The 11,183-nt window shown below is 47.3% G+C and overlaps 4 protein-coding genes across 4 annotated transcripts; all 4 read right to left on the minus strand.

Annotated features, from left to right (window-relative positions):
- Positions 1-2,906: 2,906 nt before the first annotated feature.
- LACBIDRAFT_332685 (uncharacterized protein) lies at positions 2,907-4,093 on the minus strand (the record flags this gene model as incomplete). The annotated part of the gene is made up of 5 exons (XM_001887246.1): positions 2,907-3,335; positions 3,477-3,576; positions 3,628-3,884; positions 3,973-4,019; positions 4,054-4,093. The coding sequence occupies 5 exons, from the start codon at positions 4,091-4,093 to the stop codon at positions 2,907-2,909; spliced, it is 873 nt and encodes a 290-aa protein (XP_001887281.1).
- Positions 4,094-5,718: 1,625 nt separating this feature from the next.
- On the minus strand, positions 5,719-6,667 carry LACBIDRAFT_310046 (uncharacterized protein; the record flags this gene model as incomplete). Its single annotated transcript, XM_001887247.1, has 4 exons — positions 5,719-5,860; positions 5,911-6,374; positions 6,432-6,542; positions 6,593-6,667. The coding sequence occupies 4 exons, from the start codon at positions 6,665-6,667 to the stop codon at positions 5,719-5,721; spliced, it is 792 nt and encodes a 263-aa protein (XP_001887282.1).
- Positions 6,668-7,013: 346 nt separating this feature from the next.
- On the minus strand, positions 7,014-7,466 carry LACBIDRAFT_310047 (uncharacterized protein; the record flags this gene model as incomplete). Its single annotated transcript, XM_001887248.1, has 1 exon — positions 7,014-7,466. The coding sequence occupies one exon, from the start codon at positions 7,464-7,466 to the stop codon at positions 7,014-7,016; it is 453 nt and encodes a 150-aa protein (XP_001887283.1).
- Positions 7,467-7,723: 257 nt separating this feature from the next.
- On the minus strand, positions 7,724-9,485 carry LACBIDRAFT_310048 (uncharacterized protein; the record flags this gene model as incomplete). Its single annotated transcript, XM_001887249.1, has 4 exons — positions 7,724-8,403; positions 8,450-8,607; positions 8,667-8,966; positions 9,016-9,485. 4 exons carry the CDS (start codon positions 9,483-9,485, stop codon positions 7,724-7,726), a joined length of 1,608 nt encoding a protein of 535 aa, XP_001887284.1.
- Between the last annotated feature and the right edge of the window lie 1,698 nt (positions 9,486-11,183).

The raw sequence follows: 11,183 nt of genomic DNA on the forward strand, positions 1-11,183 counted from the left end.
ACCCTCTGCACCTATCCCAGTCCACCTGTATCTCCACAATCTTCTGATTTCTGTAAAACTTTGGGACCACATTCAGTCTTTCATTCTGAAAATATCTATGGAGTTTTATGGCCATTGGATGGTTTAAGTGGACACAGTATAGTTAAAGTCTGAAGAAACACACTCTATTCAATGGCTTTCACAACAAAACCTTCATTATCAAAGTGAATACAGTACTCAGAAATTTTATATGAACACCCACCTTTAGCTAAGAAGAGGTAAATCAGATTCCCTCAAAATTAGGCAAGCAGAGCAAGATTTCCCAACACAATTCTATGTTTTGAAACCCTCCTAAAAATTACAAAGTTGGAACAAGACTTTTAGGTGTGTTCTTTCACTCATAATTTGACACTGCCTGTCCTAGTACTCTTTTACTTATGCACTGAATTCTGGTAGGCTATATCTGGCATGTATTAACCTCCAGGTTGCTGGAATGATATGTTTTTGACATTCAAAGACAAAGATACTCCTTCCTCTGGAATTTTTAGCCAACTACTGATAAGAGAGCAAGCCCAATGTTGTAAATTAAACATAATGATATGTATTACCAATGTCAGTGTAGTGTTCCCTTCCTCTCCTGGCTCAATTTCAGTTGTTTTTCCGATGTTTTTTTGAACTTTGCATCTATTTGTCTACAGCTTCAAACGTGTCATCCAAGTTCACCATGTCGCATCCATCCACTTGTGAGGTCGCCGTAAATGTAAAACATGATAGATTGGATTCTGTTCTACTTTAAGAGTACTAAAATGTGTATTTTTCATTAGATACAAATGTAAAGGATGAATAACCATGTCTATTGAAGATCTGGCACGAGGAGGGCAGCTATTTGTACTTGCTTAGCAACACCTTTGGGAACGTCATCCAGCTGGAACCTGAGCCATCCAGCTGAAAAGCTGCTGATTTGAAATACAAAATACATACTATATGATGGAAACCAGTTGCAACCGAAGAAATATGAAGTTAGTTCTGTCAATAACTTGAATGACATCCTTCAAAGGACACTTTCATGAATCTCCTCTCAGGAGCTACTTTTGTTGACATTTGTTCGTTACTTAGAAGGATCAAAGAACAAAAGGTCATCCGGAACATGACTTGTGCATCCATCATCTCCACACCTCTGATTGAGACGGAAATTTTTTGAAAAAATCGGAAATATATTTCTACATTACTTGGTAGCTTTGAGTAGCTGTAACACAAGTTTTGATGGAGAAAACTGAGAATCATTACAATTGGAATATTCTGGTGAAATGCAGCTTTTCTAGAAGAATTATGACATGGAAAAACATATGTGGATGCTCTTTTGGCAAGAAAAACATACACAGAATACAAGAAAATATGCCAGTCAACAATGCTGATCCAGGATGTACCATTTCTAAGAATTTTGAATCATAAAACATATCTGAGCTATATTTAGATCTATCCAACATTCTGGATCCCTAGAAAAAACATATTTGGATGCTCTTTAGGCAAAAACAAAACATCCACAGAATACAGAAAAACATGCCAGTCATCAATGCTGATCCAGGATGTGACATTTTTGAATCATCAAACATATCTGAGCTATATTTAGACTTGTAATAAATTACAAACATTCTGGATTTCATATCTGGATGCTCTTTAGGTAGACAAAACATACAGAAAACATATCAGTGATCCAGAATATCCCATTTCTGAGAATTTGAAATCATGAAACACATGAGAGCTATATTTAGATTTGTAATAAATCACAAACATATCAGGCTAAAAATAGATGCTGTAGAACAGTATTATAAGCAGAAAACATATTCTGGGGGTATATTTTATTATACATGCAATGGTTTTTATTTTTGAAAGGCTTTTTTTCAAATATTCTGATGTTCCACAGCCCATGGCATTTTGGCCAAGTGGCCAATTGCACACCCTATGGAAATGAATAAGGTGGAACCTTCCAGGTCAATTTGGTCTAAAACTACAGCCTGGGCTGACAAAGGTGTCTGAATTGCCATTGATGAATCGGCATCAGAGGGTGAGGGAGATAATGCTGCAGCAAGTGTGGCATTAAGCCAAACAAAGAAAAAAAAGGGCAGAGCATCAACGGACACAGACGTTTATGAGGCGAATGCACTGTCGAGGTTCATCTGCACTGAGTCCTGTTGTCAGCTCATGTGGGACTCATTTTTCGAGAACGAAAAAAAATGTAAGTGGGATTTTAAAGCGAAGACTCACAGAACTAACTCTACAAAGTGCAACTGACATATCCCACCAACACCATGTACCAACGCATTACGGGAACACGTTGCTGTGACAATTGTGAACCACGATTATTTCCCATTGAAGATGTGGACGTTGTGAAACCACCGGGCCTCAAGCGCGGTAAGAAGAAGACCATCAGAGAAGACAAGGAAAATATCATCCATGAGGGGTTAATGGATTGGGCAGACGATGATTTGGTTGAGGAATATTATGGTGCTGGGACTACAATGTCTGGGCGCATGCTATTGGGAAACGACATCATCGAGAAGTTGGCAACATGTGGTGAGCGATTAAACACTTATGCAGAGTTATGAAGGCAGGTTCATTGGGCTATGGGTCACGACACAATGACTGGACAAGCGAATAAATGGGGAGTTCTTCTACTCGGAGCTCTCTCATCAATTTATGAAAAGCTCGATGGTCTCAAGGAAGAGCAGGAGAGGGAGCGGTACAGTGCTGCATTGCAATTGCCGTTCACTAATTTTATGCCAGCATATTATGATGAAGAGCAAGGCCAGGAGAGGGAGTACAATGCTCAATTACAGTTTCCTTTTACTGTTCTTACACCTGCTAATTATGAATAACTAAAAGACAAGGTACTATTACTGAAAGTGAGAAAGCTCCTCGATAATTTCTCATGTCCGCGCAATATAGTCATTGATATCGGTTCCAAGTGGGTATTCATCGTCATCAAGTACCAAGTCATCCACTTCCAGCGCCAGATTGGAGCCTAAATCAAAGTCAGCCACTTCCTCTTCGTCAACCAGCATTGCATCATCCTCTCCAATATCCTCTGCAGCCAGGGCCCCTTCCGACAACCCATTGTTAGTCATCTTGTACTTCATATAGGTAAAATTCTTGAATGCGCCAGGCTTGTTCACATACTTAGCACCAACAGCCATAAGGTCGTGGGCTTCTGTGGCATGCTGATTATTTTCACGTCCAGGGAAGTATGTTTGCAATTTTTGTTGTTCAAGGTAATTGTGTAGGGTCTTGATATCAGTTTCAGCGGATGGACTGGTATGGGAGATGCTGTTGAAAGGTGTGTGATACTCGGACTGGACCTTGCAAATCACGTCGCGTAATGTGAAGATCGAGACAGAAATCATTGCCAGCCAAGCCCAGCTTCAATTGGATCCTTTTGTATTGTAAATAATCTATATAATATATGAGAGTGCATTTGCAACAGAAGAGAAGGTCAGTACCTTTGCCCAAAAGTTTTGATGTTCTTGGAGGAGATCCACTTCTTTGAACCCATTTGCTTTTCCAGTGAGATTTGCCAACCAATTCATTAGCCATGCATTTCTATCAAGATATCTTCAGTGGGTTAATCTTTAAATAGGAGGAATCACTCACCGAAGTTGAGGATCCATCATCTTTAAATCCATAATAAGGTGAAAAAGTGCATCTGCGTACTTTGGCATTTTACCCGTCCCCTGAAACATTAGCATCCAGTGAGTAGTGATGTCAAGAACTGCACCAACATCTCCTCGTTTGACCGCATACTTGAGTTGACGGAGATATAGGGCATCCCGATTGAACAGACAAATGTTTTCGAGAGGGAGGTCACGTTTGATGGGGGTTGCATGACACAGACGTTGAGGTCTGGACCACTACATTTGGAGGCAAGAAGATGAGGAATCCCTGCCTTCTTATCTTACCATGCTCCAATCTGGGCACTTGTCACTTGTATCATCGCACCTGGTGGAGGGAGATTTGTATCCTACGTCGAGCTTGATCAACATGTGCTGCAATTGTGGCGCTTGAACATTTTACATTCACTTTGCAAAGCACCCCCCAGCAAGCCTATCCTCACGTCCATTTTAATTAAGCCCTTCCATTGCAAGCTCAGTCAAAACTATCTCCTCGTCTTTCTAGCAGGCGACCCCACACAATCATACATCCAAGCCCCTCTACCTGCCCTCCCTACCTATCTCATTGCTGTCTTTCTCCTTTTGTACAAGCCACCCCTCTCCCCTGCACAACCCTGCACCCACAAAAATGTACACCCACTACACACCTCCATGCCTAATTGGCATCGTCTCACCAGAACTCTACAAAGCCTCCCTCATCCAGGCATGACTGTCTGACAAAGTATGGGGTGGGATGGGTGTGGGCATGACCAGTGCCATGTGGTACGTGACTGAAGGTGGTGGTGTTGGGGAGGCACAGTCTAGTGATTGAAGGAGGTTCCATGGGTGGGTAAGCAGGTTAGGCAGTTTAGGATTTTGGGGGAGTGGTGGTGTTGTTGGATAAGTAGTTTTGTTTTGTGGCCTTTGGTGCTGAATAAGTTCTCAACAATGCCTGCTACCTTACTTGGAAGTGCAGTTGCATAGAACTGCAGGCAGCCAAACAAGTGTCAAATCTGAACTGAAAAGTGGACGTCCACTTTTCAGTTTAAAATTGATGCCTGTTGGTTATGTTTGACAAAGGCTCTCAAAGAATAGTGTGACAAAAAATGGGTCTGTATAAGAACGATTCCTTACGTAAACTCCAGGACTCGTAATCTCATCACAATGATCACATCTTATCAACGTGCACATGTGCTGCCCTGCCCCTCGCCTTTTGTGCGCCCAAAGAAGACGTGTCCCCTTGTTCTTTCTTTCCCTCGCCCCCTCCCTCAATGCTCTCTGCGTCCCAGCCTCCGCCGTTGACGTGGGCATCGCTTTGCCCGTGTTCCCCTTGCTTTCCACGTCCTCGCCGCCTGGGGGAAACACTCTGCCTCTGCCGTGCCTACAGCTTTCATGTCATTATCACCTGCATCTGCCTCAAGGTGCTTTTCTTTGTGATTTCGGCCATTTGTCTCTTGTTTGGCGGGCATCCCCTTGACCTTCCTCTGTGCTGTCTGTTCCGTATAGAGGTGAGTGGATCTTCTTTGGATCCTTTTCCAACTTTCTCACTTCCCCACTCTGTTTTGAAGATTTTGCGTGCACTTTTGTTGCTCATCCCTTTGGCCTCCCTGACCTCTCCTAGGCCCACATGCACCCCCCTCACCTGTATCTGGTCTGTTGCGTCTGTTGCGTCTTACTGGTGTCATCTCAGCACCCCCCAGTCCTCTGGTGGGAGGACCAGTCTGCAATCTGCGAGTTCACTTGTGAAATTTGCTGGACTGTGTCCTGCTTGACTTGTCTGATGCTTTGGTTTATCCGAGTGCCAGTGAGCAAGTCGCTGCCGACTTCCCAGCTGACTTCCAGCCAGCTTTGGCAGGTTTCAAGTGGGTCTGCGAATACAGCACATTTTCCCTGCTGGGGTATCAGCCTACAACAAGTTTGTAGCTTGTATGCTCATTTTTTCAAGGCACCATTTAATTTCAGAACCAGTATGGTACATCATGAACATTAACTAAAAGTAATAAGATATGAAATGTTTACTAGCTGCGTGTTTCAAATGGTGAATGTTCTTCTTCTTACGCAAAGCTTTTTCCATTGTGCTGACTGTGCTTAAGACCTAGCCAACAACCTTGCCACATTTGCGTGTTAGGATTTTTCCTTCTGCTTGCCCTTTTGCATGAATCGCCTGCAGGAGAGCGGTTATCCCCTCCTTGTGTTCTGGGTAGGCTTCCTTAAACAATTCTTCATCCCGTCCATATCTACATACATGGTGAGTGCATATACCTGAGATTGAAAGAGCACGACACACTCAACAATGAACTCCAGTGCAATCGTTCTATGCTGGCCCCATAGCTGGCTTTGGCGGCTCGATGTGTGCCACTCGTGCCTCCAGTCCTTCAGAGCTGTGAAGTGCTTCTGGCTTGGATTGGGATACTCCCAGTCATGGACAACCTGCTTCCAAGCTTTCGCACCCAGCTTGTGATTAATGTCGGGCACAACGGCAGATGGCTCAATGGGAATTGGCAACCCCACACCCACGGACGTGGCATTCATCAATGAGGAGTTTTGGAGGGGATACATGACAGGCCTGTGGTTGATTGCTGCCGACTGATGCCCATTCGATTGGTGGCTGAAGATCGGAGGGCAGGGGCTGACCAACTGTCTTTGTGGCGTGGCAGATGGCATACCAGGAGGGTATTGCATGCAGGGCATGATAGGCCTTGCATTGATCAGGCCGCGCATTTCATCAAACATCCGCCGCTGCTCTGCTGCCTGGGCTGCAAAGAGTTAGAGCCCTTCTGCTGCTGACAGCAATTGTGTTTCACCGGCCTCGCCCATATGCGACATGTTAGCTTCGTAATTGACAGGACACAAAGCGTCGCTGTGATCCTCCTCGTATATGTACAGTTCGTCTAAAAGGTACCTAATTAATGTATCATGCTAGAAGAAAAAACATAAACACTCATTTTGTGTAGAAAATTTCTATGTACATGTTTGCCAATGGCCCACCCACCCCACCAATGAATCTGGGCCAGCATCCAACGTTGCCCCATTGGTGTGAACATGAACTGGTACTGGGCACCCCCACAACAAAAGCAGTGAGCAGTACTTTATAGTGCCCCTCCCATTCCTGCAGGAATCCACAGGAATCCACAGGAATGGAACTGGATTTTGCAGGATTCCACAGGAATAGGACCGGAATCCACAGGAATAGGACTGGAATGAATGTAAATTTACTGATCAGCTTTTCATCATGTGACTACATATGTATTTATTCAACTCCTACCTTATCCTGATAACTTAGTACTCAAAATCCCTCATAGAACCCATATCTCAAGCAATAGATTTATATGTCAAATTATAATTTATTTAATAAGGACACAAAATGTATTTTACTACATACAATCTATATTAAAGCAGGGGGGGTAGGGACAAGGAAGGGGGTAGGGACAATGAAGGGGGTGGGGACAAGAAAAGGGGGGTAGAGACACAGACGGAGAGTGTGTTGTAGAGGGAGGGGGGGAGGAGTGGTGAGGAGAGAGTGTGGTGGAAGGGGGGACTAATGGGGTGGGGAGAGTGTGGTGGGGGACTTGCATTGTCGACGTTGCATGTCGCCATCGCGTTGTCGACGTTGCATGTAGCTGTCGCGTTGTCGATGTCGTGTGTCGCCGTCGTGTTGTCGCCATCGAGTGTCGTTGTCATTGTCGTTGCGTTGTCGATGTCACATGTTGTCGACGTGTTGTCGTTGTCATGTGCCATTGTTGTGTTGGCATCATCGCATGTTGTACGTGGGCGCTGGGCGTTGGGTGTCGTTGTCGACCTCATGTGTGGGTGCTGGGTGTTGTTCCGTGGGTGCTGGGGCATTTTCGTGGGCAGGGTGTGGTTTTCGTGGGCAGGGTGCAGTTTTCGTGGGCGTTAGGGCGTTTTCGTGGGTGCTGGGGAGTTTCCGGGGGTGGTGGCAGCTGCAAACCAGGGAGTGGGGGGCAAGGAGGTTGGCCACATCGACAGGGCACCTGAATAGTGAGCAGTGGGGGTGGAGAGTTGGGTGGCTCAAAACAACCTGACGGTGACGACTGGTACGTCGTCACCGTCAGACGATGTGTATTCGTGTCGTCTGACCTTCATTGCCGCATTCGCCTGGTCGTCGTGGTGGGTGCTTGTGAATCGTGGTGGGCGCTGGTCGCCGTTGGTTGATGGCGGTGCTCTGGTGGTGCCACGTCGTTGTCATCTGGTTGGTGGTGGGCGCTCATGGATGGTGGTGGTGCCACGTTGGTGGTTGTTACCATTCGTTGGTGGTGTGTCGTGGCTGTTGTTGGGTCGTGTGGTGTCGTCGTCGTTGTCGCCGTTGTCAACGTGGTTGGTGGGAGGGAATGGAGGTGGGGAAGAGGATGGTTGGTGGGTGGAAAGGAAAGAGTGTTGCATTTGTTTGGTAGCGTTGCCTTTGTTTGGTAACAAAAGTAAAATAAACAAACAATTGACCGGATTCTGTTGCATTCCATTCCTGCCATTCCTGCGGAACATTCCGGTGTCAATTCCGGAATGCCCAAATTCCGCCGGGATGGTAAGGCACCAGAATAATGAAAATAGCAGGCCTCCCTGCTAATCTGGACGATATCAGACGAGATGGGAATGTGGGGGTGTGCCACCAAACCGTTCACACCCAGCGACGGAAATATGTAGTCATCGGGCTTGAGCTTCCTTCCAAGAAGGTGGGTTTCGTAGAACTCTTTCCAATTCCACATATGTGTGTACAGATCGATTGCGGGGTTGTTTGGTTGGGGGTAGACATTGTAGGTGTGTCCTGATGGATGGATGTTAGAGTAGAGACCTGAAGAAACAAGCCCAACCTGAACTGTTGAGTCCATTCTCTCCATTCTTTGCCTTTTTTTGCCAGTTCTTACGATTTCGCAGATTGATCTTGATATATGGCAAATGAGGTTTTCCTGGGCGTGGAGGTGGGTTGAAGTCAAGGTGTTTGGCTTGAACACTTGTGGTTTCATTCACTCTGTAAACATGTTGTAAATGGCAGTGCTCTTATGTCCCTCAAGCCACTGTCTAACTCACCGAGTCCAGATCAACCAGGAAAAACTATTGAAAGCCTTCTGTAATAGGTGGTTTGCTTGAAGGGCAAGTGTCTGCTGGTTGGATACAGGAAGATTTGCTGGGCACGTCTTTTTGGAGTATGCGAACATCGCTTGCATGTCTCCGAGGGACATCGCTCGAGAGTGATTCCGCTCACCCTCACCGTCTTTGTTTTTGCAGGCCTCGAGCATATCTTCGACTTCTGCGGAGCGGGTAGGGTTTCCCTCCCATCTCTGGCATGTCTCGTTGAATCTCCAGCATCCACGATAGGTGTCATTTGCCCTTTTCTTCTTGTGAGTGAAGAACAGAATTTATTGCAGCGTGAACTCACATTTGATTGTAGTGGCACAGGAACGCAGTGTGAATTGCAATAGCAGTCGACACCTTCCTGTTTTCTGTAAAACACTTGTATGTCATGAACATCGATATCACGAGTGGAGTACACTGTATTGGATTCCCGTCAAAGGCTTTGTGGAAATTGGGGTCCAGCGTCACTGGGGCAACGTTGCAACTGTCGCCTTCATCGTTGTCACCCGACACAGCATCTTCTCCATTGTCCTGCCACAGTTCCTTGGCCTCCGCTTGCTCCATTGAAAAGTGGGTGACAAATTCTTGCCCTTGCTTTACTTGCCCACTGTAGCTGTTGTTTGTATTCTCTGACCTCCCGAATTGTGTTTTCTTCTCCGCAGACTTCTTTTGAAGATGGGCATGGTCTCTGGGTGAAAGTTTCGGGGCTGTATTCATCTTCTTGTGTTTCTTAGGCTTACACGCCTTTTTCACTGAGTTGGACGGGGCAGGCATAACAGAGGAGGTGGTCGCAGAGGCTTGGTGTGCTCGTCACTTGGAGCTCTTTACACTCCCCCACCTATTCCTACTGGACTCCTACTGGAATCCCGGACTCCTACTGGATTCTACTAGGACTCCGGCCAATTTCATATTGCCTGAACACCATACAAATTTTGCATCTCAGTCCTACTGGAGTCCTAGTAGATTCCTACTGGAATGATCCCAAATCACAAGGAATTAAGGATTCCTAAGGAATGGGTATAGTGGAGTCCAGTACAAGGAGTCCAGTAGTTTGTCACTATTATTGTTATTATATAATAATAAAAAAAGCACAACCTGCATGGATTGAACACTCAACCTCACGGAGACGGCAACATTTTACAGAGTGAGCACTTTACCACTTGCACCACGTAGGCATTATTGTACAGATATATTTTATGCCATACATACCAACTGTAAGGCTACCTTCCTAGAAAGGATGCCGGCAAATTCCGTGAGTGGGAATTTGCCCAAACCCTCAACCCACAACCTTCCACGACACCACCACCACCCCATCTTTGCTCCGTCACCACCGTCGCCTCATCACCACCGTCGCCTCATCACCACCGTCGCCTCGTCACCACCGTCGTCTCGTCACCACCGCCGCCTTGTTGATAGCCACGCCGCCTCCAATGAGGATTCCGGGTGCCACGTCGCTGACAGCGGCGTGGTAACCAGACGACGAACGACGAACCTCGTCGTTCGTCCGTCGTTCGTCGTCGTGCATTCGTGAGCACCCCCACCCCATCCTACCTCGTCTGACCCACCAACAGACGGCGCCACGGCACGCAACGACGACCCTAAACAGCAGCGAGGACCCACCACCTCACCCCATGGAGTGCCAACAACCACGAGCGCCCACGGACACGAGAAACGAGAACGCCGCGGGACAGCGACGACCCCCGCCTACCCGCCAACGCCCACGAAAACGACCGCCCACGCCTATGAACAACGACCGCCCACCCCCACGAACGACGCCCATGTCCACGAACGAAAAGCGCCCACGAACACACCTACGCCCACCCGCCAACGCCCACGAAAGACGACCGCCCACACCCATGAACAACGACCGCCCACACCATGAACCCGCGTACGACAACAACGACCGCCCACGTACGAGAACGACCGCCCGTATACAACAACGACCGCGCTGATGCACAAGAACGACCGCCCATGAGAACGACCGCCCACGCACGAGAACGACTGCCCATGGATGAGAATGAACCCCACCTGTCTCCCCTCTCCATCCCTCCCCTCCCTCTTCCTCCATCCCTCCCCCCCTCTTCCTCCATCCCTCCCTCCCTCCCTCTTCCTCCATCCCTCCCTCCCTCTTCCTCCATCCCTCCCTCCCTCTTCCTCCATCCCTCCCCCTCCATCATTCCCACCTCCCTTCCCTCCCTTCCCCTCCCCCTGTCTCCCCCTCCCTTCTCCTCCCTCCCCCTCCCTTCTCCTCCCTCCCCCTCCATCATTCCCACCTCCCTTCCCTCCCTTCCCCTCCCCCTGTCTCCCCCTCCCTTCTCCTCCCTCCCCCTCCCTTCTCCTCCCCCTCCCTTCCCCTGCCTTCCCCTGCCTTCCCCCTCCCACATTAGATTATTAGATACTTTTGTATATATTTGTGTATATAGTTATCAATATAATATCTATGTTCAAATGGAAGTTTGGTATGGAATTCTC

The sequence above is a fragment of the Laccaria bicolor genome, genomic scaffold, assembly GCF_000143565.1.
Source record: "Laccaria bicolor S238N-H82 LACBIscaffold_43 genomic scaffold, whole genome shotgun sequence".
NCBI lineage: Eukaryota > Fungi > Basidiomycota > Agaricomycetes > Agaricales > Hydnangiaceae > Laccaria > Laccaria bicolor.